A 27,362-nucleotide genomic window follows, 5' to 3' on the forward strand; every position below is an offset into this window, starting at 1 on the left:
GTTTATCCGTTCGGTCATGTTCGGATCATTTCGGTTCCATTCGGCTTTCTTGAATCGTGAAGTTGTTTGGCCCGTCGATTCGAGCTAACTTGCATTCGATAAACGGTTGCATTCGATTCGATAAACGGTTGCATTCAATGACTACCTATGTGACTCCAAACAAGATTCGAATAGTGTGTCGAAATTGTTCAAATTTTATCGAGAAATCTTGATTATTTCGTTTAAGTTATTTGATTTTATAACTTGAAATTTTGGCAACATATTGTGAAGATGAATTTATTATATATATATTTTATATTATATTTATCAGATACACATTAATAAATAATATACATTATATTATATTTTATAATCAATTATAGAATAATTTTTAAATCGCATTTTCAGAAATAATTATCTGAAGAATATTTTCATTAGAGATTTTGGTGAGATGATTTTTGAAATTTCTTCTTTTAAATGTAATCCTATATCATATCGAAAAAATTTAAATTTAGGTACGTATAATTATGATTATAATATAATTATAATATTATATAATTTATAATATAATTTATAATATATAATTTATTATATAATTATAATAATTTATAATATAATTATAATAACATTAATATAATTATTTAACATTTAATAATTTAAAATTTATTTTTAAAATATTAAGTTGCATAGAAATATGTTTTAAACATAGACTTTAAAATTTAAAGTTGAAATTTAAAACGTTTAGACATCGTTTAAGCAAGATACCGTTATTTAGGTCAAGCGACACGAACTTGCTATTCTAAGAAAATATCTTCGTTGCCATGAATTACAAAAATACACATCGAAAAAGGAATATTGCGTTGAAAATGAATTTAATTCGGATCACTCATTTTCATTACAATTTGACTCGGAGAAAAATCGCTTTTATTTCGAGCCAAACGTATCTTGATTGGTCTGTTTTTATTCATTTAGCCGGTGAGGAAGTTAAAATTAGTCGTCGCGACTTTACATCTGGGAGTCAGTGACTCCTGTATGCGAACGTTATTGCACCAAAGAAATCAGTTATGCATCACAGTTCCTTGTATAGAGGATAAACATTTTTCTAACTATATAGTATATATATATATATATATATATATATATATATATATATATATATATATATACTTCTATACTTTTAAACGTATAAATATTTCCAATGAATAAATCGAGTTCCAACCAATGAAGGTTAATAAATAAACTTCACTAACCAATAAATCATACGATGCCTAAGCGGTTATTCACGGTACCAACCGCTTGAAAAGGTATATTTAAGCATTGTTAAAATGTGACTGAATATCAGTGGGAAATATTTCTTAGGCAAATACAGAGTGGATCGTTGAAAACCGACCGCCATTGCGTCTTCCGTTGCGCTCACGTGGCAATGGAAGTGTGTTAACAAAAGGCAGGTGGTTTCAAAAGGTAAACTGGCTACGGTGGAAATTTTTTTCTTTTTCTGAATTTTCCTGAGTACAAGAAAACTTATTATTTTTCTAGTAAAGCATTTGTAAAGGAATTATGTGATTTTTTAAAAATTAAGTCATAAATTTTACATTTACATTTTAAAGCAAGTATCGATGAAAAGATATTAAATAAGAGAAATAAAAGTTTGTTTTTTTTTTTTATTAGCAGTAGTTTTTTAGAATAATCGTTTGCTGAGAATAAATAAATCAATTAGCATATCCTAAAAATATTTTTAACTACTAAAGTTCTTCTTATTAAAAAAATATCTATTCATTATTTGTTATCTAAGCTTATATTTAAATTATTGTATTTAAATTACATTCTATAGAAGAAATACATATTCTTTTCATTGCATTTTCATTTTAAAAATTTGATATAAAATATATTTAAAAAATATAGTGATACAGCCTTGAATGTATTTAATCTTCAATCTATATTTTAATAAAAATCAATATTAATTTTGCCAAAGACATATTTTTAACAATTGTAAAAACAAAAAATCTAAAATCTATCACTTTGACAAGTTTGATGGTTATACTGTCTTATTATACCATTTGTCAAAAGATAGTGTTTGCAAAATGTTTTTAACGAATCACGCAGTACACGATTCCTTCAATTAATATTCATTTGCTACATAAGTAGATAATATTTGATCGCGAGCAACTTATCCAGCCTAGATCCCGCGCGTTATCTTGGTTAAAGTATGACACCATGCTGTGCAATTTATATGCATCCATTTGTAATAGATGTCGTGAAAGTAAGTTGGCACAAGCACCGGTTTCCGAGGGGGGAAAATGCAGCTACCTCACGAACACGTGGTTAAAACGAAGTGCGTGTTATAGCCACGTGGCTCACCATCTGATAAGACCGGTTAACGTGAACGTACTTGCCACTTAACCTAACTGGCCATTTTCTTCTCAAGTCATCTTTAAAAAGTTTCCGCCGATCATATATACAAATGCGTATATTCATCGTAATTCTTGAGGAACAATTTTCTTATTCCAATTTTTTTTTTTGTATTTAGAAAATAATATAACTTGATAACTCGAGTGTGTTTTAATAGTGTAATTGATATAAATATTGCAAATAATGTTATTTTATATTGATTTTTCAACTAATTCATGTCATAATTTTAAAATTATAGAAGATGGAAAAAAATTGCATTAGACAAAATTAAATAATTTCAAGTGATGTATCATAGCATACGAATACTTTAAGTCTACGTGCATCGATATTCGTCCATAGTTCCGAACAAATGACACGTGGTGCATACGTTTTCACTGAAACATGATCGATTGCTTTTTACCATATAACGTCTCGCCTCGAACGAAACCGATCCATTCCAGTTGACTTATCGATTCGGCTGAAAGTAACAGTGTTTCCGTAGAAATGCGAATTAGGCCAGATAAGCGATCGGAATATTTGAACTTTTTCCATGATATCAGCGAGCAATTACTTTCCTTCGATTTATGCATTACGAAATTATTCAAAACTATTATTTCAAAACTGTCCGTTCTGCAGATAAATTTGTAATTCCACGCGAAAAGAATATAAATGTGGTTATTAAAGTTTAAGAATTAACTAGAAACACAGCATAAGCCCACAATCATACTATGCTATGTGTATTTTTATTGCACTATACCGATTGTTATTGTAAAGTATTTGTAATGTTATTATAAGTAAATTGAAAAAATTGTTTTTTTTGGAATCAATATTAATCGAAAAAATTTAAATGAAATCTTTGTCAAAAAAAAAATAAATTAAAAAATATAAGTTACTTTCAGTTTTACGAGTAAAATAAATGAGTATTATGCTGACAAAAAATAGACTTTTGTTCAGCTATTCGAATCAGGAACGAAAGCGATTCCCTGTTCGTGGCAGACTAGCGCGTTCGTTAAAAATAATTAAATCCAAGCTTAAAGTCGCGGCACCCTCCGTCGTTTCGAAAGAAAGAACTGAGAAAACGAGATTGCAACGCGCGTGTGTATTTTGGTAACGAACCTCTCCGCTGGAATTTTCATCCTTTCCATTTCGACGAACGGCACTCATCTCGCTCTAATTCGTCTCGCTGGTTGCATGAAATAAGGTGGAAAATTATTTATTTCGCTTTTTATACCGTTGACAATATATATTATAATTCTTCATTTCTTTCTCGTGAAATTTTGTTAAATTTTCTTTTGAGATTTTCTTTTTTATTTATGTAAATGATTACTTTTTTTTCTTAAATATTTATGATAAAATTATTTCATTTTATGCATTAATTCTATTTCTATTATTTATTCTTTTTTTTATATTTTAATAACAATTGACATTTATTAAAATGTTTATTTATTATTTAATTTATTATCGATAATGTGATAATGTAAATTTTCCATTTGATAGATATTTTTAATAAAAGTAAGTTTTTTTTTAATTGTTTAAATATATGTATAATCAGTTATATTTTATATAATTTATTTTAAAAAAGAAAATTCACATTAAAAGGACTACTGATATATTTATACTGCCGTGAATATTCAGACATTTCTTCCTGAATTAAAATTTATTTCCTGCAGCAACTATTTTCGCTAAAATTTCACGTTATAGAAAAATGTATCTATGTATGAGTGAAAACATATAATTTAATAAAAAATTCCATATTATCATTTTTTATGAAAATTTTTATAAAGAATAAATTTATTTAATATTTCTTATTTTTTAAAGAGAAATATCTACTCTTAAATATAGAAAATGAAATTGAATCATGAAATTCAACATTTATATTCAATTTTTGTTTATCATTTACAGGATTATATATATTCTTAATGAATCGATACTATTTTACATTCTAGTTGTGAGAGAACAATAAAATATTTCTTAATATTAATAATATCAATAATTAATTCATTTTTTTCTAATTTTAATTCATTTTTTACTCGCTATTATGTGTTCTGATAGAATTATAACAATTATTCCTTACGATTATTTAAAAGTTACGCATCATATAAGATTTCCCTTTACTCGCTAATTATCCGGTCACATAATATCGATATTTATGGAATCACGTCATGGTCGGAGAGTAACTTCAAAGAGTGAAGTAATCGCACTCGCTGCGCTTGTTTTTATGTAACTAACCTTCGCTTCATGTTATCTATTCCCATTCACTGTACACAACAGGTAAAAACTAATTCCCCTCAGTTATAAAACTTTCTTGGACTATCAGATGTTCATCTACTTATTTTATAATGTTTTATAATATATATATCAATGAATTATATAGCATAAATATGCTCAAGTAAATTCACATTGTTCTGTTTTCTGCAAAAAATTTTTGATTATATTTTCATTTTGCATAAGATTAAGTAGAGTAAGATAGTAGATTTATAAGAAAAATGAAAGGATTTCACTATTTTTTATACATAAGATAATGAATAATTTTTTTATTAAAAAAAATGTTTTATTCAGTCGTGTCTAGACGTATGTAATTAATGATTATTATTATAGTCATATCATCAATTAACTTTATTATTCAATATTAAAATTTTCTCTCTTGTGAAATTGATATTTCAATCTGACCTCAAATCTAATATCAATTATCTTCAGCGGTTAATTCACTTTATATCTAGATATTCATTTAACATGATACATATTCATATTCGTATAAGAATTTTAATTCATTTTGATCGAAAATTAATAATCGATGATTAATATTTTTAATCAATCATTAAAGACCAATCAATCAAATTAAAAATTTTAATTGATCAATACCCAAATTGGTCCCCACTTCTGACTTCATTATTTTATCTGCATAGATATTATATGTCAAATACATGCCATAATATAAATATAATATAATATAATATTTTTGATGAAGAAAATAAAACGGAATAATATTGATGGAGTTGATAAAAATGAAAATGAAAATTCATAAATTAATCTTTTGATCTCAAAGAAGTTTTGAAAAAAAAGAAATACTTTTGAATCAAAGAATAAAACCGTAGATAATAAAATAAAAGAAATCCAAAGATTTCCTTTAGATTTCTGTAGGAAATTATTAATTGTTTCACACGCTCAAAATAAAATTAAAAAATCTGTAAAAGATTTTTTGATTTAATATCCTATTTTTTTAACTCGACGTCCAACGGTTCAAGCAAAGTGGACGATAGAAATGTACGAAAAAACGTGGATGAGGATCACTGACGAAGAAATTTCTTTATCCAACGACGAGAAATGAACATGAAACGAGAAAAAGGAAACCGGAAAGTGGGTACGGTGTGTGTATTTTAGTAACAAATGTTCTAAGGGAAAAGCCTCGTGTTGTGTATCCGGACAAAGACGACACACGATTTTTGGCGGTCTAACTGAGCTTTTCCCTCACACCCCTTGTACATCCTCTATGTTGCGCTCTCCGCCTCGACGAAACTCTAGCCACTCCGAAAACGTTTCTGCCCGCATTTATATTTACGCATTAAACGTGTCGTGACCGGGCTTCCTTTCACATTTTACCTATATATAACGAATTGCATCCGTTTCCGTCTTTTCTCATTTGAAATGCTAATGGAACTTTTAAATAGAATTTTTTTTTGTTCAAATACGGCATCATCCTCGCGAACATGTGAAAGGTGTGCATATTTTATATAATATTTCAGCTCGATGATCTTATGCGACAAATATTCAAATATTAAAATTTTTACGATAAAATATATTAATAAAATATATTAATAATTTAAATCTAATAGTTTTGGATATGTTGTCTTGATCTTTGATATTATAAATTTATAAATGCCAAAACTTATGTTTTTACATTTAAGACTAATGTTCAATCATTATAATATCAGAATTATTAAATTTATCAAAATGATAAGTTAAAAATTATCATAGAGGATATTTTTGTGTTATTAAGTTTTATTTAAAAAGATTTACAAATATTAATATATTTTTTCTGAAAAGAGAAAGTTGAAATTTAATATCTATAATTATATTATAATCCGTTTTAACTAAGTAACAGTAAAAGTGAGTTCGATGAACTTTTTCGAATGCAGGAAGCATTCGAAATATCTTTGATAAGAAGCAAAATAATATATACACTCATGCACTTCCATTCATGCCATACCACATATTTGACATATAATCTTTTATTCCCTTTCACCGTTTCGTTAACCATGAATTTGTCATAATATTTTATGTGGAAAATATTTTGTTAAAAAAAATTTTATCCACCGAACAAATATTAAAGATGTTAAAGCATCTTTTTTTTCTTTCGCATAAAAATTGACAAGTCGTCAAATCCGAACATCCAATTTCATCGAAAATTTATTCGAATAGTGAAAAGAATTTCGTTTAAAACTATATTTGGAATAGTAGTGGGGATTCGATGAACACGTGCCCTTGTGAAACGGCACAGTCTTAACGTTATAGAGCCAGATCACAGACGTATAATCAGACAATTATGCTCATAATAATAGGCTGGAATTCTTAGTAACTGAGCCGTGTAGAGATTCGCCGACGAAGGCCTATTTACCTAGGTACCTTATGGGAAAGTTTGTAGTCGCCTGGCTACAAAAACGACGTGCAATTTCGCGACTTCCTTTAGTTATTGTAAACTCGTTCGCGTAAACGCATGGAATAATTTAACCGGATCTCTTGAACGTACCTATATATCATGGTCGAAATAAATAATGGCACATAATTCGATAATGTTGAATCTTTTTAATCATTAATGCGCTGTAAGGAGGAGGAGGTTTATTTCAGAGAATAATTGAAGATATTGATATATAAATTAATATATAGAGTTAAAAATTGATATGTTATTAACAAAAGGTACAAACTATTATATTTTTATAATGTTTTTATTTTTTCTTCTTTTTTACTTCTAATGCATATATGTAATATGTGAAAACGCTTTCTCCAAGTGTCATAGAATACTGTATTGTTCACTAAGGATTGGTAACTAAGCGATCGCACATAGTTTATTGTTCGTATAAACAGTTCTCTCATTGTATATGTAAGTGCTCATTGTATGTGGATGGTTTAAAATTCGATAGACGAAGTTTGATGATTTTTGATCCGCGTTAAAAATTATCTTCGTAGTAGAAATTTATGTTTCTTTATTAAATTCCCAATGTAATAACAGTTTTTATTATTTTTATATTTAATTTTTATAATTATTTAATATTATAATATTATAATTTTACATAATATAATTCAATATAGAATATTTTATTATTAAAATATTTATATTTCTTAATATAATAAATAGATATTTTATAATTTAGATAATAATATTTCAATTTTTTTATCATTAAAATACAAGTAAAATTTTTGCTGGGAATTTGTTTGAATCTTTAATGCAAATTGATTTCTACAACATATAATCTTTGTCATTATAATGAAAAATTATAATCGTATAACTAAAAATAGAATGATATATGCCAAAGCTATGCAACTTTACAATACACGTTAATCTGATCGATAAATCCGATCGTTGAAATGCTGTTTTTAAATTGCATCCACTCCCAGTTTGGTAAACCGAGTTATTATATCTGATTCCACGTTTAAATACTTTGTAAATGTAGCAAACAAGGTTGCAAATATATCGAACCTATGCGATCAATAATAGGATGTTTACAAGCTTGCATTAAAATGAAAGGTAATTGTTTATTATATTATATATTATATATTATATATTATATATTCGATAAGTGACATAAATAAATACAACTTGGTCTAGAATAAAAATAAGAGAAATTCAGAAATATTTAATAACTTACACATTTATATGAATCTATTTTAATTATTTTCATTTTTAAGCGCTCAGTAGTTTCGAAAAAGAATAATAGAGAATGAAACGATACATTTTCCATAAAGCATTCATTTTCGTGATCGCTTTCTATTCGCGAAAGATATATATTTCAAAGATTAACTTGTGAACATTCCCGTGAAATTAATTCCATTTATAAAAGGTCGGAGATCGTATCGATATAAAAATTAATGGAAATGGGTCATATCTTGTGTGTTATTCAAGTTATTGAAGTTCATATCAGTGTTATATAAATAATTTAATAAAAAAAAAGAACAAAAAAAATTATATACGCATAATATTACTTCAATTTTTTTACGAATATAGATTTATATAAAGTGTTTATTTATTTTGAATGAGATTTTAATCGTTTAAAATAATATAATTTATGTTATTCTTAAAATATTAATAAAATAGTTTATAGTTATGTATGTCATATATACATATCATATAAATTGTATAATAAATAATTATCTAAATTGAATTTAATTTATATTATATAAAATATAATTATATAATAAATTATATTGAAACTATCGATAAAAGTGCTTTTTATACGAGGTCCATGAATCAAAAAAAGAAATTATATTGCTCGAGATAGCAAATATTTCGTGAAAAGCAATCGCTGATCACTATTTTTTTATTACTGAATCTCTTGATCTGTTTCTGCTATCTATCGATTCTAAATGAATTTTAGAAAACTGGAATATTATAAACTCTTGATTGCATTATTATAATGTTATTACAAAATATTTATAATGTGTTTAAATAATGTGTTAAAATAATTTGTAAGTCAATATTCTTAATTATATCTCTGGACGATATACGAAATTGATTTTGCTTATTGTACATCGTGCGCGACATGATTATTCTGGCAAGCTTTGTGCTTCGCTTATGTAGGTCTTGGTCTTTTGTATGACGTTCTCTTTCGCACAAACTAGCGAAACGGTTAAGAACATGCGAGAAACAGATTAGCAAACGCAATCGTTGTAATTCGACATAATTTCTTAACCTTTCTAAGATTGGAATTTTCAATTTGCGCATGCGCATATTTTCCATGGATTCATTCGATCAAATTTCTATTCACATATATTAAAGATTACTTTTTAAACTAAAATTATATTATACATATTAAATTATAATTCTAATGCATTGGCCCAGATTTCCTAATGAAATGATAAAATGATTATATATAGTAGGATTAACATAACAGATAAGCTTGCTTTCGAAAGAACATAGACAGCTGTAGTGTGACACAGACGGGGTGGATGCATCGGGCGGTGGCTTGTCGACGAGTGTCACGGTACTGTTCTAAAACAGGGCCACTACGCATGCGCGATTCCCCTATCGGCCCGCTGTTGTCTCTCCGCGTCCCTCTGCGTAGTATTACTGTCGTTTCCCCCTCCATCCATCTTCAAGCATCCCCTCTTTTATCCTCTCCTAATCCCCGTGTGCCCTTCGCGCCAGTCGCGTCAGTTGCGTGAAAGCCTTTGACGGGGGAGGTGCTTTTCAGCACTTATTGTGCGTAGCACCCTCTCCTCTTATAATCACTGCCACTAATAGTATATATATTATATATATATATATATATATAAATATAAATATATACATATATATAATCGAAGAATACATTCGTGACGAGGACGTCTAATTTGCAAATTAAAAAATAAGATCCTCCCGCGAATTGTGACATCGAAACACATACAGTTCGTAAAGACCAATGTGATCCGTATTATACGACAGATCGACGAAATAAAACGCGCCACAGAAAGAAGAAGCCATAAGTGTTCGTTCTCACTGAGAAAGAAATGAGATGAAAACGCGGATCTATCATAGTGTCCATTATTATTAGTGTTCCGCTTCGCGTAGCGGAGCGTACAGTCGCGTTTTTTCGTGTCGAACATATAGTGTATTCATCACATTTTTTTTTTGCTGTTTTATTTTCTCTCTTTCTTTTTCTCTTTTATTATTTTCATTTTGTGCATCGACACGTTTTATTGGATGACTTGCGTCCGACGGCCTTGTTCTCTTGTGTTCTGGCCTCGTCTCGATACGCGTTAAGGAGGATAGCGTAATATGTTGCGTGTGACGTCGTCGTGACCGAAAGCGACGTCTGGATTCTGTGCACGATTCAAACGAGGAAGTCGGTGAACTTGTGCATCGTGCTAGTGTGATATTCTTGTTTCAACGTTCCCTCCTCGTTCTCATCGAGATTCTCTTGTGAAACGTGTACGACCTTCCAGCATACATACGGCGTCTTCCTGGCGCTGATTAAGATTTAAATTCCACGGACCTTGGGCGATTTAAATGGTGAGTGAAACTGGTTGACTAACTGCATCACTATGTATTCATCGTATTTGCCGATTCGCTTACATGTACTATACGTAAATAGGAAGTGTGTTTTCTTCGATGATTCTGATTAATATATATAACGGCATTTACTTGAAAAGTGATGCGTATTTAACGATGCTTTTCGTAACTTGCAACGATATCGACCTCATTTTACGTTCGAATTAGGAAGCCGAGCATGAAATTTTTGTTGAGTGGTACGATCGATGCTTCGGGGACGCTTTCGTATACGCCCTCAACTCGTCCTTTGACCCTTAAACGAGCAAGCGCCGTGTGCATCGAATATAGAACACTTTCTTTTCTCTAATTTTTTGAGATAGTTTATTTTTATAGGTTAATTCAATTAGAGTGTGTTATAAAATAAAGTGAAAAGAGGATTAATATAAAATTTTTAATATCAATTAATAATATTTACAATTTTTTTATTAAATTTATTATCATTTTAGTTTATTAATTTGTTCAATTATTATATATATTTTTATATTATGTATTATATTAGAATTATATACTATGTACTATATACTACTTACTTATAGTACTTATATACTAATTACGTACTGTTTAGATCGATTTTTTCCTAGTTATCTTGATCTGTATAATTCTTTCTCATTAGGTTATTTACCAATTGGCAATATTTTATACTCAATATACCAAAAAATTCTGATAAATTAGGAAATTAAATGCTTTAATCATATATTTAGCAGAGATATTAGCAATCTTGTTGTTGATTGTTTTAGCGACCTTGATAGAACCTTGATACTTGATGAAAGTAAAGCTCTATTTCGCGTGGCATTGCTCAAAATCGGAGTTCATGAAATCCATAGAATGACGTACACTTGCGTCATGGGAGGTTAGTGAACGTGAAAACAATAATGGCGCGTATTAATCGGCCATAGCTTGAGTAGGTCAATGCAACAAGTCGCGTAAATGCCAAGCTTGATGATGATAATGTGTGAAAGGTTGAAGAATACCAGCTATATTAATTCAGATGATGTAGTTTTTTAATCAATTCGATGAGTTTTATCGTATATATACATATAAAATGTATATAAATGTGACATTATATAAAATGGTAAAACTTAATTGATTAAGGGATTGAATGATTTATTCATTGTAATATAAATAAATTTTTATTAAAAATTTGTATATATGATAATGTAAATCGATTAATTATTGAATTAAATTGAATAATTTAAAATATGTTTGAAAACTAGGCATATTATGAAAATTCAGAAGTCTATAAATACTTCAATCCTAAAATTATTAAATTAAATAAAAAAATCATTGTCTGAATTAATAAGAAAAACTAGATTATTAGAGATATGTGCTTTTATATATATATTAATAATATCAAATTTGATAAAATGACTATAAATAAATACTCGAAAGAATATTTAAAAATAAAACATATTAAAAAATAATATTCAAATTTATAATATAATTCTAAATAATTTGATATTTTTGGAATTCTAATATTAAAATATCAACTAAATGCATTTCAATTTTAAAACGGACAAACCATTTCGCATTTTTTATTTCATTTATCATCTTCTTTGCAGTTATCATTTTTGTACCCGATAAGTGTATGTATATATATATGTAAGGAATAATTTAATTCATTTGATAATATTCGCGGAATGCGATATTATATGGAATACGATAGACTTTAAGACAGAATGGTATGACACTCTTTTGCGTTTGAATTACCTGCTTTTACGACTTGAAGCAACGAACATTTACGATTATTACCATGCCCTTAAAATCGTTCCAGGTGCTTCCTAATCTTGACCGCGACCGAACCTAACGTACATACAATCTCGACATTAATTCCCGTAAGATTACGCTTCAATTGCTTTTTTGACCTCGAACAGATTTTATCTTGAACTGGTTTCTCTTTCGGTGTAAATTTTTCTCTTGCGTTAAATCTTGTTCCAAATTTTGTAGCATATTCTTTTTTGATGTTACAGTCATAGATATCATGTAAATTTCCACATAAAATTAAGTGATATTTTATATTGCTGAATATTGCTTTGTTTATTAAATTTATTCCATAATATACGTGATTTTTTAAATTGTAAAGAATTTTATAGAGATTTTTAATATCAAAATTTCATTTTTTGATAAATTAATATTTTTTTTTAAAAAGGAACTAAAATCAAACATAATTTTCGTGAAGTAATACATTTTTTATTAACTTTTAAGTTTTTAATTATAAAAATTACAAAATATCTTGTAAAAAGATATAATACATAATAAAAAACACAACTATTTTCATGAAACAAGTTTCATAATATTCATTATATGAAAAATGGAGAATTATTCATAACAACTTATTATGTATCAAAATGAGAGATTATATAATATCTACTAAAAACATATTTATTTTTATCGAAACCAACCATCATTTTATTTTAATATTTTTGCAAAACAAATTTTGTAATCGTGCAGATATCCACAAGAGATTAGCCAGTTTTAAAATATATTATATATTATTTAAATAAAACTTCTAACAAAAACTCTGTAGTTAAAAATATCCTTACTGAATATGAATCGTACATTTGAAATGCAGTTCATTAACAAAGTACTGGACGTCAAATATTTCTAGGCTGTGACATCGGTTGTTGCCGTTCGCGGATCGACTGTTTTGTCCTTTTAGTGTTGATATGCATATCTGCATGTACGTATATTTGTCTGTATATGTTTCTCTTGTGTTTACGTTGCCCACGTACGGCCGTCCCTGGTGTTTAACGAAAGAGGTGTCGAGTTTCAAAGCAGAGCAAGTCACCGCGACTACACTGAACAAAACGCATATACACATGCATTGTGTGTGTAATACAGATCTCTGTCCCCCTTCATATATATATAATATGTATATATATATATATATATATATATATATATATATATATATATAGAGAGAGAGAGAGAGAGAGAGAGAGAGAGAGAAAGAAAAAGAAATATAACGAATAGAGTGGAGTTGCTATCCACGCGTATAAACCGGATGGATGAAAAATGCTTGAAAAGTAGTAACGCGATGCAGGAAATAGAGGAAGTGGAACATGTCTTCTCAGAATTAAAAGTAACGTCTCCATAGCCACGGTTAGGCATAGAAATGCGGTTTGAAAAAGGAACTAGCAACTGAGCTTGGGATTTGTTAAAGCATTGTGCAGTGTGGTTCAGAAACCGCAGTTTAATTGGAACAGGAAACAAGCAAGTTTATGAGAAGCGTGAATAGTTTTCAAAAATATAATTGGTTATAGAAATAATATGTTTCAAAAAAATATTTAATATAATTTATGTTATATGTCTTAAAATTTAAAATTTATTTAAAATACTTTGTTTTGTCTAAAAAAGAGAAGAGGAAAGTATTTCCAAAAATATGATATCGATATATTTCTTACTACATATTTTCTTATATTAAGAAAATCAATTTTCAAAGAAAGGAGTAGTAATATAGGTTAATTTTTTAAGAGATATTATCAATTTTTTATTAAAAAAGTAAATTGATATCTTTCAAAGAATGCATTTTCAATAAATAGAAATTTTTTTCATTTTATAATGCCGATATAGCCAAGAAATTCTGGACAATAAAACACAAAAGAAAGAGTAGACGAGTCAGCATAGAATTTAAATTCTTGATCTCACGGTCACTGACCATGGCATTCAGGCAATGCCACAGTGTTGTTGAACGAGTTGAAGATCAGTGCCCCCTGCTTCCCGGGCTGAGTTCGATGAAAGATCGGACGATCAATGAGTCACTTATGTATTCACGCCAGAAAAAAGCCGTTGTGGAATTTAATTAACGCGACGTGTCACATGACTGTGATATAGCTTGTATAAAAGTAAAACTTCGTTTTTCTTTTTTTTCTTTTTATTTTTTTTTTTTTTTTATGAAAGGATTTAATGTTATGAGTGATTAAACATTAAGCATAAATATCTTTTGCAATTTAAAAAAAAATGGAGGTTCATTATACGAAGTATTTTATTTATACACATATATTTAAGTATCTATATTATTTTCTATGGTAATGAGAAGCAATTTAAATTATTTTGATAGAAAAATATTATACAAATAATTTTTTTAAATTTTTAATTGAATCTTATATATTATTATAAAAAAATCATATAAAATCTTATGAAAAATTATATGTTTTTTTATTGTATTTTATAATATAGGTAATTGAAATGTAATTAAAAATGTTTACGAGATGATATTGAATACTAGGAAGGTAATCGAATTCCAAGACAATGATAAAATGATATATGAACTTATTGTTTTATTATTACTCAAAGTAATGTCTGTTATAGATAACACATTGTTTGAGGTTCTTTAATTTTCTAAAATAATAATAACAAAGTATTAAAATCATATAACAGATATAATTATTATTTTATCATAAATATATGTATAGATATGTAGGATATTCAATTTAATGCAAGCTATCTAGTTATTTTTTATACTTCTTTAATAATAGAAAGATATATTTCTATTATAAAGGATTATACTATAAGATTGAATTTTTTAAAGTCTTTGAATTTTTTTCAATAATTTTTATATTTAAATATATAATGTACAAATTAATTAAATAATAAAATTCAGACTATATCTGAATTCATTTAATAGACATAATAATTTATTATAATATTAATTATTTCACTATGTTCAAACATTATTAATAGACAATAGAATACTTCAGATTTTGTATATATGTTATTATTCTAAAATATTCAACATTATGATTAGCATAAAATTTATTTTGTTTATAATTCATATATAATATGAATATGTATAATCATGAATAACCTAAGATAACTGTATCTGGAAAATAAGCATTTTTAAAATACATTAATTAGAATTTTTTTTGTTAAAACTTCTGAAATGTTTTAAATTCTTTTTTTCAGGAAAATTAGAATTTTTATTTTAAAGATAATAGATTTTATACGCGGAAATATAACAAAAAAAAAATGTTAATTTAATATAAGATTAATTTTTTTATCAAAAGTGAGAAGAATTTATATTATAAAATATAATTGCATATGACATATTATAAATGACATATTTTTATCAATTATAATTGCATGAAATATTATTTTATTTCTCAATTAACTTGTTCCTAAATGGACAAGATTAATATTTCAATTAAATACTAATTACCCATGAACTTTAAGAATTTTGATTATTCTGCAGAAAACAAATGTTAATTGCTGTCACACAAATGATTAAACGTGAATCTCAAATAAGATATTGTATATATACAAATCAACTTTAATCTTCAATAGAACACTAGTGCATATAATCATTGCATGATTACATTGCACCGAATAATTATGTCAGTAAAATACGACTCGCTGAAGATATAATTAAAAAGTTAATCGATCTATTAATATATATATATCATATATTAATAAATATTTTTGATGAATTCAAAAAAAAATCGCGAGTTCTAATATTGCATTGAATCATTAAATCATTTGTAGAATTAATATACATCTATTAATTGGCTAAATTAAAAAAAATATTGAAAAATTATTTCAGTGATTTTCAATGGAAATAAAAATAGTAAAAAAAAAAAATAGATTGCTCGCGTAAAAAATAGAAACAATTTGGCCATTTTGCAAGGCAAACACCTCGCGACAATTCCAGAGGAGTAATTTGTGAAACTAGTTTTCCAGCACATATTCGAATATATATGTACGCGCGAAATGCGGTGAACAGAAAGAGAAGTTAGGATGTGTTCGTACGCACAGTTAGGCACAAGTACGCGTCTCTCTGTCGGAGAGGAGCCAGCCTGATGATACAGGTACTAGAGAGCAGGTCGTTGAACCTAGGTTCCTCTTGTGTACACTCCACACCACTGTCTTCCGCCCGTTTTCGTTTCAGTTTCTTATACATAGTAGGAAGCTCGGATGGAATCTAAATGCGACGAACAAGGAGCCATAAGAAACTGAACGGTGGATAGAAGATAGGAATAAGGGAGTAGAAGTCGATTAATAATTTAATGACAAAAAATTTCGTTATTATTATTTAAAGATGGATTTTGTCATTGGCGATAGACGATGTTTTGTCCTAATTCTCCATTATATGATTTCAGGTTACATTATAAAATATAATAAAATGAACTTAATTTAATAAATACACAATTGATATTTTACAGAAGAAAGTTTTATAATTATTTTAATTAGTAAGATATTTTTTAAATATTTTTTTATTTTTTCATATAATATTACATTAATATTTATCACAGTATTTTTAGCACTTATTTATGTAACAATATTTTTTAATTATTAAAAGCAAAGAACAGAACATATTCAGAATTATTCTAGGAAATATATGACGTTTAAAATATCATTTGTAAAATTAGAATCATCAAACATTTTGTCCTAATCAAACATTTTCATGTGTACATGTATAGTCCTTCAAGTTAACGATTTCCGGCATGTTCGTGGAATCCTGTTTGAAGTTAGTCACCAACTACAGTTAGTTTCCTGCTCTGCCATCCTGCTTGATCAAGGCAGTGCACACCTTGTCGGCTCGGATGCGTCTCTTGTTTGTGCATCTTCTTTTTTTACTTATATCTCGACCCTCGTTCTACCTAGCGTCTAGCCACGGTCTATACTCTTAGCAAGGGACTGGAACAGGGAAAAATATGATAGGATCGGAGGAAACTTATATCCTCTCGCGTCTTGCTTCTGTAGAAAAATGCATTTAAACAAGTTTGAATATCTTTATAAAATTTAAATTGAATATTTTATAAAGATATTAATCGCTACATCAAATTTACAATTACTTTTTTCATTGATGATTTTTTTATTGCTAGAAGGAAGTTGATAAAAATATCCTGCAGAAATTATAAGTTAAATCACGTAACTATAAATATCATTATTATTTTATATCAGATACTTTTAACTTCTACATGAAATATAATATCTATTTTTAAATGTTACGTAAACATATATGTAAATGTTTTCCGTTCAAGAAGATTTATTGAAGTGTAATATTTTATTCATTTCTTCTGTAATTTCCCATGTTGTTAAGTTATTAATCTTAAATAGCATTTATTTTTATTATACGCTTCTTATAATATTCTATCAATATTCTCACAATGAAAGAAACGTAAGAAAAAACACTTGTCAGTTTCACATCGAGATAGCACATTCGTGGAAAGATTAAAATCCACAACGATCCGTGGAAACTATTTTTACCAACATTGGTTGCAAGCTGCGCTTGTCAGCCGCAACAGTGACTGTTCGGATTTCAATTAGACACACAGATGGACATCTCGCTAGTTTACTCCGGTTCCGGTGAAACGGACGAACAGTGGCGCAGCAACATCGGCGCAGGCTCGTTGGGATCCCCCATCCTCCATAACCGTCCCTCCCTCGTATAACCGTACCAAAATGCGCGAGAAAGGAACAGAGATAAAACGAACGTTCGTCGAAAGACAGAGGGAGCCGCGCGTATGCGACGACATGGGGGTGGTAGTGGAGCATCGTCGTAAAATCACGACGCGAAACGAAAACAAAATTTCGAGAGGAGGCCGGACGCCTCTCTCGCGCGTCTCTCCACGCAAAGCCACGGAACGGCCCTGAGAGTTCACTAGCTTCCTCGGATCGTTGTAAACGTCGTCTCCTTCCTTCTTTCTCTTCCTCATACCCTGTCTCTTCCCCCCTTTCTCGGTGGAGATGTAGCCGGGTGACCATGCGCGCGTGTGCGTTGCACGTCAGGGCTGGCGAGCCCCAGAGGAACGGTCCTTTCTCGGCTCCAAAAACTGGTTCCGTATGCTTTCGTGCACTATATCGGCCCTTCTCCTCCGTGTATACACGCCTGTGGCCCGGGACTCTATCTGTCCCAGAGAGGAGAGCAATAGAGGCCCGGGGAGACGAATTGGCCGGCGGACGGTCAGTCGTCGAATCGCGCGGCGGCCCAGAGGGCGCGTCGTTAGGGACGGTTTAGGAGTGAGTTTTCGTGTTGGGGCGGCTCACCCTCCCCCCACGTCCTTCCCCATCCTCCCCGCATCCTTCTATCGCTACACCTCTCCACACCTATAGAGCCCGACGTCTATCTTTTTCGTTCTTTATATCTTGCTCTTTTCGTTCCTCTTGCTTTCTCTCCACCGGTACCGTACTCTCTCCCTTTCTCTTTCTCTGTCGATCCAACTAGCGGGGGCCCGCGGGAGTGACCCTGAAAGTTCAACAGCCCTCCCTCGAATGGCGCCCCTAACCGTACCCCCTCCACCCTCATACCTCTTCCCGTGTCCCTTCCCTTTGTGTTGTGCACTGAAACCTAACTTCGCTTAGGCGGCCGCGGTTGCCGCCACAGCCACCGACACGCTGTTTCTGTGCTGCACGGACTTCCATTTCTTTCTTTCTTTCTTTCTTTCCGTCGTTTCTTCCTGCGTTCTCGCAGCTTTGCCTCTTATTTCTCCTTTTCCTTCTCGCTCATTGAAACCGTCTATTCCTCTTTTCTCTCTAACTTCTTACCACCTCGTGCTTAAGGTATAGTCAACGACGATTGGCCTTTACCAACCACGACCGTGTTCCCGAAGGCTAAGGACCTTCTTTCTTGGATCCGATTAACTTTGCGGACTAATCTTTTCCATACGAGAACAGTTTCGAATTAATAATTTCCAGATTGTTGAGCAGAAAGGATTGATTATTTATGATTAATGTGTCATTCGTTATCAAATCTAGTTTTATGTTAAAAAATATTTTCGTGTAATACTTGTATGAAAACTCAAAAATAAATGTTTCATTCGTATTCATATTTTTAGACAAGTTAAACTTACGTTTTAATCAATTAGAAGGAAAATATTTTATAGGATATAATTACAAATGTTTGTCATATATATTTTCTGTTTCCTTTATAATTCAACTTGTTCTTCGATGCATAACTTTTTTTTTCTTGAATTGAAAGAATATATTCGAAACGGAAGTTGATATATTCTACTCTTGTGACATCTTTCAATACTCTAATTATATACTGCGGGATTCGACATAACTTCGGACATGTAAATTGCAGTGTGGAGGACTTGTGTCCGGATGCGTTGCATAAGCTGCTTTTAAAGGCTTGAAACCTTGACCATAAGATCATTGTGCAACAGTACTTTGTTCGCTCGATATCATGGCAGCTTATTATTATCATTATTTTTTTCTCTTCACTCATTGTATTTCCAATGTCTTTTATTTCTATATTTATCATTGCAAGAATTTGTTCATAATTTCCGGATTTATAAATATTATTATTATAAATTATTAATGTTATTGTGCACGTTTATATTATATTTAAACGAATACTTTATATTTAGTTATTATTTTGTTTAATCTTAGGAGCAAATAATTATAACAGTTCTTTAAAATAGTTTTCGATAGATAATACAATAGAGCATTTGATTAATTATTTTTAATGTAAATTATTAAATTTACAATCTCGGTAACAAGATTTGTGATAGATATTAAAACATTTTCATATGTTATATGCATACACATTCAAAATTATAGTTTCATATCTTGTTTGAAATGGAATAAACGTCATGACTATGTGACGTTGATCAATTAAATGGGTGGTTCAATACTATCAAATTAATGATAACTTAATAACACACTTAGCTAGAACTGTTATAAATTTGTCAAACTGTGAGACAAATTTCTATTCACACGTGTTCTTTTAACATGATCGTTTCACATATCTTGTAATTTAGATTAATCAATCTTTCAACATTTATCAAATTATCTGTTATTAATTCGTTACGTTACACAACTTGTTTTATTTCAGTAATTATTTATTAAGAAAATAAATTTAATACATTTGATTTTTAAAATATATATATATATAAATAACAAAAGTTAATAAGAAAAATTAATTGAATGAATTGAAATTAATTGAAATTTAGATTAAATCTTCAAAGTTAAATATTTTTTTCAAATTTGAAATATTTTTTCAAATTTGTTTCATTTTTCATCCGTAAAAAATAATAATGGCTAATAAGATAAGATTATAAAAAAAAAGTTTTTTGAATTTCACTGCTGCAATTTTCGATAATTTCTGACAAAAAGAGCTCGGGTATTCATAACACGATGAAAAAAATCGCTCGGAAATGAAACTGGCGATACAATTTCTTTATGTTGCCAGATAGCCGTTGAGTAAGGTCAAGGCGCCAGCTGTCGAGCTGCCATTTTTTCCGTTCGTTTTAAATTGTTCCTCGTACATGAAAGATGCGCACGCTATTGCAGGAAGTCGAATCAGCCGCAGGAAACCAGTGTTTGCTGCCGGCGTTAAATCGGACTTGTCCATGATCGTGGGAAATGCTGCGAGGTGTAACAGGAATAAAAGGATCAACCACCTGGAGAAAAGTAGAATAATTCGTATCAGGAAACGGAACGAAAGCGTTTCGTTCAAATGACAAAGGTTCAACAATATGATTATAATCAATATCATACGATCTCAGTCTATTTTATTTATTTTTTAATAATTCGAAATAATTTTAAATATTATTCGTTCATATTCGTAATTAAATTAGGGATAATGCATCAATACAGTAAAGATACAAGAGTTTTTTGAATTGAACGAATAATAATCAAACAATTTTCAAAAACAAATTCACTTATATATAATGTGCACATAACATCCGTTATGTATACAACTTCGCTTATTTGAACGAAGTATGCAAGATGTTAATCCAAATTACTTTGTGGTTGTCAGACATTTTAATCATAATAATTCGATATCGTTCCATCTTTAATATCTCAATGAGGTACGTTTACACCAGTGTGTTTTGCACCCCTCTTTGTATTCAATTCGGAATAATAAGCAGTCGAGCCCCTTCATCCCTCTCTTTCCCTGTAATTTTCATTTAGCGCTCGTATATTTTCCACGTTTATCAATGACCATATTTTAAATTTAAATTATAGTCATGTGTCAAATTTTAATCTCTTCTCGATTCTATTTTTCCCTTTTCGATTATTTCTTGTCAATCAGTTTTCCTGGAACTATTTCCTTCAACTTGTAAACCTTCAATCTCTTCCTATTTTGCTTATTTTTTGTATTATTAACTTTTTTTTAAATTTATATTTTATGAAGATGAAGTTTTAAACTTTGAAATTTTAAAAATAGAAAATTAATCGTAATGTCTATTTAAACAATTAAAAAAATCAACAATCAATTTTAATTATTACTCAATCATCGCGTATTTCTTGAAATTTTTCTCTTTGATGAAGAACACGAATGTGCTTCCTGTTTTCATTGGCTCCTGTTGTCAGCTGATGATCTCCACTAACTCGCGTTACCCGTGCTCGTACGTACGGTACGTACTTGAAGGCCTCGTCCTTCATACACAAGCATGCGATATGCGTTCGCACATGCACCAATACATAATGCTGAACGGTAGCAGTGTATGATAGAAAGGGAGGGGGAGAGGTACCAACGGTCGGCGGGGCGCGGGATGCGAACTGCGCGAGGTTACGGTCGGTACAAGGGGGGATGTATTGCCGCATTCTGCGAACGTTATACATGCAACGCAAGTTGCAGTCTCGGCGTGTGCTCGTTGCAGCGTCGCGTAATCAGCGCTTACGTCACCTCGGTGTGTGCCGTTGGTGAGCGCGTGCGTGTAACCGTGTGTGTCATTGCTCTTCCCTTTCGTTTTATTTCTCTTTTTGTCGAGGTCTTTTTTTCGCTTGTACGGTCGCCGATCTTCCTCGTTTGCTGCTTGTCGTAGCAGGTTCACGCGCATGCGCTTTATGACGCGCGCTCACCGCGCGTGCAAGTCTTAGCACGCATGCGTATGCGCATGCGCATATTTAAACACATAAGTGAGGTACGAGACGTGGTTTGAAATGCGTAATTATTGAATAATTTTGAAGTTTTTTTCTTTTTTCGGAATGTTTTGTGTTGTGCTTTTAAGAATTAAGTATTTGAAAAAGAAGATTATGTGTAGGTTATGTTTGTGACGTTTTTCATAATGTTGCTGATTATTCTACTAACTGATGAAATCGATGTCAGGTAACTTCCATTATACGTTGATTAATTTGGAATATGGAGTATTCGGTTGCATGTAATTTTACGATGTTTAGATATATAGATAAGAATATATTATGTTATTACAATTCTCTTTATATCAGATTAGGAATATATTTAGGTATTTATGTTTTATGTCATGAAAATAATTATAATTTATTAATTATTATTTTTTGCGACAATTTTCGGTTATGTTTAGCATATGAAGTAAGGTTATATTGAAATTGAATGACGTTACTTGTGAAACTGTCGTACTTTTTATGTTTTGTACATTCATTTTCTATTGCTAATCATGTTTTCTTCTACTTGACTAATATTTCAAAAGCGACAGAAATGATTAAAATGCTATGGAAGTATTCATAGTTTATTCGTATACTTCTAGGACACGAGAATTCTCTACAAATGGAATTCTCTTCAAAACGTTTTAACGAATTGGCATTCATACCACAAACGGTGAATGTTGACTAATAAAACTTTTTTTTAATTATTTTTGTGCGCGTAAATCAAATAAATGAATATTCTATATTATGTAAATGTACGTAAAAAATAAAGATAATATATATATATAATATATAATAGGATACAATCTTGATAATTTAAAAATTATTTAAAAAAATTTATTTTATATTCATATTAAAAGACACTAAATTTTTTTTTCTTTATTTTTATATTTGATATTCTTTTGTATTATATCATCTCAATCCCAATTAATTAATTAATTAATCTGCAAACAATACAAAACTCGAATATAAAATAATTCACATCTCATTTTTTTTATTATCATTAAAATTACAAATTTATTCAAAAGATCAATTAACTTTTTTTCTTATTCATGAATAATTTACCTTGCTCTTTACGTTATTCTCTACAATTAAAGGGAACTATTATTAACTTTTTTTCCAAATAATTTTTGTACAGCATTGATACATAAATAGCAATGCATTTTGAATTGCAAAATAAGATAATGAAATAAAAAATTTTCAATATTATCTTGATAAGACAGGAAATAATCTGAATACTTTAATACATATGTATACACACATATATTATAAATGGCGAAAATAACTCCACATTATGTTACATAATGTATTACACGGAAGTCAATGAATAAGTATAATTAATCATTATAATACATATAAATCGAACGGATATCTGAGATAGCCGATAATAATTCGTGAATCTTTATTTGGCTTTTTACTTCTCGTTTAATACGTTTATAGTTTAAGAAAACAGGATTAAATAACGATAAGTCATAAAAAAGCTCTGCCTCTCGGCTTGGCTCCTGTCGCGATCAATTTTATTCGAACGAATGGCAACTATACATTCTTCAGGGATCGTATATATATTTTTACAATCTTGCGTTGCATCCCAGCTAGTACATACCTTGGTACTTCCGCCCGTTAAGGAAATGATACTGTTAATCCGATTGCTACCGTTGCACCATCGCATGTATTTTTAATGCCAGTTGGCAAAATGATACATGAAAGGAATATTTGATATTCTCATCGAGTATTTTTTAAAAACCGGTTCCCGGTTTTTAAATAATCTACATAATAATTTGCATATTATTTGATTAAATTTAAAGATTTGATTTAAGATTTAATTTTAAATTCTGAACAAACTGAAGTTGTTTCCGTAAGAAAGATGCGTCAATTTAAGTTTCAAATCGTATTTTTATCACAAAAGTAAAGGAAAAAGAAACAACTTTAAAGAATAGAAGGATGAATGTAACACTTTAAACGAGACGAGATATTTGAACCTATTTTTAATGGTCCAAATGTAGAAGCGCGATCACGGGATATATGGTCGTTAAAGTCGTTAAACGTTAATTGGCAATCAGAAGCAGGAGATTGCCACCTGCGCGGACACCGCTACTGGTTGTGGTCGTCTATAAATGTAAATTTGTAGATTGTTGAAATCATGTTGTCGATCGTGCGTATCCTTTTGTGTATCCAATGTATTCTCACCATCTTGTCTCTTTATTTTTCTTCTTTTTCTTCCGGTTAATTCGAATTACGCATGAATAACCACATTGAGTGCTGTAATAATAATTAAAGAACGTTAATAATTCGAATTGACAAAATCACAATTGAAATTAAGTCAAATTTATTTAGATTATTTCCATGAACAAACTAATAATTTTTTTTATAAAAAGCAAAAGCATATAGATATTTATCCACTCTTTGAAATCATTTAATTGTTCCTCGAATCCTTTCGCAAATAATTTACAAATAATTCTTAATAACAAATTACAAAATTGAACATCCCATATATACATAGCCTTCTTTCGTATCTCGCGAAGGTTAATCGAACAAACTGTATAGTGCAGGATGCAACAAAAGAAAAAGAAAAAGAAAAAGAAGAACCAAGTCGATCTTTCGTCCTTATTTATAGCTGGGCCGCGAAAACATAATTGTCGTTCATTAACGTCGAGACGAGATTACGCCGTGTGTTACGTCGGCCCCGTAAAAATGGCGCACACGTGCTAACGCGAGAGGCACGTGACATTAAACTCGTTTCGCTCGCCACTATTAATAATACCGGCTGGTTGTATAATAGAACGTATTATTGCCCGTCGTTGGCCGTCGCCGTCGACGGCATCGTTCAGCGTGATTACATTGCCGCGACGATGTAACGGCTTTTGCATAATTGTCCGCCACCGCGATATTATTCGCTTACTCTTCCATCGGGTGAATGTTTCTGCGGCGCGAAGTGTTCTATTGAGTGTCGGTTGGCTTCATTTTCGTGGCGCGATCATACAGGATGTGTCATTAAGAGTGGTACAGTATTGGAAAGGAGATTTCTTTTTTATGTATTTCTTTTTTTATATTTGGTTTCAGTTTTTGTATTTGAAATATAAAAAATTTATCATTAAAGGGGATTACAAATCTTTCGTTCGATGTATGTTAATTTAATAATTGTAGGTTAAACTTGAACATTGAATCACATTTATTCAAGTGGAAATATTTTAATTTTTCCCACGAATGTTGGCTTAGCGTCGATAATTTCTGTCTTTCCACATTTTTATTTCTTCCTCCGTCATTAACAGAGAGTGCAATTAGTAATTATATCGGGTAGAGTAAACCTTGAATGTAATAGATTCACTACGTATGTATAACCGGCAGTTAAACGCACTTCCGACGGCGCACGCGTACCACCGGAAGTCGATTTATTGTTACGTTTTGCCGTGCCCGGTTCTTCGTTTCCGACCACCTTCCATCGAGCCCATTCGTGGAAAAGAAAATCGATATCCATTTCTTCCCTTCATTATGTCGCGTTCAAAAATTGCTCGGTTCTTTGAATCTTTCGCAAACAGTATGAAAGTAAATTGGAGAATTAAATTAACCTTTTGTTTTATCCCTCGGGTCATTTTATCTATCTGAAAATTTTTGTATTATTCTCTTTTAATAATTTTAATAAAATTAAGGATTATTCGTTAATAAATTTACATTTTGAGTTGAAATACACTTTTATCTCGATTTAAACAAAGCAACAAACTAATTTATTTGTTGATTGGCATTGAGATAACATTAGCAATTAATCAAAAAGGAGACATTTTCTGATGGAAAATAATTAAATAATAAAATATACAGTATTATAATAGAATATCTAAGGATAGATATAAATATTTCTATTATTATTTTATACATATTAAAACGTATAATCAAAAATAGAAATTCTCTATTTCCTCTCGATCATTTCAGGCATATAAAGTCAAAACGAGATCGTTTCGTGTTAACGTGTCTTCTGAAAGCGCGTTGCAAGTGTCGCAACTGACGAAATCCTCGTGCACTATCGAGCAGGAATACTACACACGATGCAGGGGCGAGACAATAAATGAGTAATGCTCTGTTTCGATTGAATAACGAGGGTCGACGAGCATCGCAGGACTCGTGTTATGGGGTTCGAACCGTTCTTCCCCCTTCGATGCTTCGCAACCCTCGTTGGCCGGTGACCTGACTGCCGTTGTATTAGTGTTACGTGTACGATCGTCGATGATTTCTCGGGGAAACAATCTCTCCTTTCCTTTTCCGCTTCGATTTCTACGTATCGTTATTAAAGCGAGAATCCAAAAATGCCGGATCAGATGATAGAATTCATCTCGAGATTGGATTAGGTTCTCGACTTATTTTTTTTTTAATTTAAACAGTATATAATTGAAACATTATAATATTATATTATATAAGATTATTTCTGCCCATTTCGCTCAAAAAGAAATTCCTCAATATCACGTTCTCTTACGAGGTGTGTGTCATGTTCCATAGGTTTTCGCGATCATGGTCTCCGTTAGCGAAAAGAAGAGAAAAAAAGAAAAAAATGTCTATAGGCGGTCGCTTGTCATCCGCGTACCTCCTCGGTCGAACGAACAATAGATTCTCGCGTGCATACACGCGTGTATGCATCCGAGGCTGCTTTTTCGGCGTGTGTATAGACGCGTGCATACGACGCGATCCTTTTGTAACTAGCGGACAAGTGTTCGTGTGCACGCGTGGGCATCGGTGTTTCGAACAGTGGAAGTACCACTCGAGGACGGAGGAAAGAGGATACAGAACCCTCTGTTCCCGTTTTCTGTCCTCCACTTTCGAATTATATCTTTCGCCCGTTGGGAAGAATTATCAAAGCATTGTTCGTTTGCGATTTTATTCGAGATTGAATGCTGTTATGGTGGGGAAAAAATTGTTTCAAAGTTTGATGGGTTTATAATTGGAGGAAAAGTAGTACAAGTGCGTTTTTTCACAGACA

The 27,362-nt window shown here is 30.4% G+C and overlaps 1 protein-coding gene across 8 annotated transcripts in view; it reads left to right on the plus strand.

Annotated features, from left to right (window-relative positions):
* Positions 1-27,362, plus strand: part of LOC107993000 (histone demethylase UTY) — a 107,214-nt gene that overhangs the window by 10,628 nt on the left and 69,224 nt on the right. Inside the window, exon 1 of one of the 8 annotated variants that reach the window (XM_062080833.1) lies at positions 9,722-10,570. The exons of 4 other annotated variants lie outside the window; for them this stretch is intronic. Coding sequence is in view for 1 of the 4 variants with exons in the window: in XM_062080832.1 (XP_061936816.1) it covers positions 22,543-22,604 (62 nt within the window). In the remaining 3 variants the exon portion in view is untranslated. 3 more of the 8 variants (XM_062080834.1, XM_062080832.1, XM_062080835.1) reach the window with 3 other exon arrangements.

This window comes from Apis cerana, linkage group LG10 (genome assembly GCF_029169275.1).
Source record: "Apis cerana isolate GH-2021 linkage group LG10, AcerK_1.0, whole genome shotgun sequence".
Taxonomy (NCBI): Eukaryota; Metazoa; Arthropoda; class Insecta; order Hymenoptera; family Apidae; genus Apis; species Apis cerana.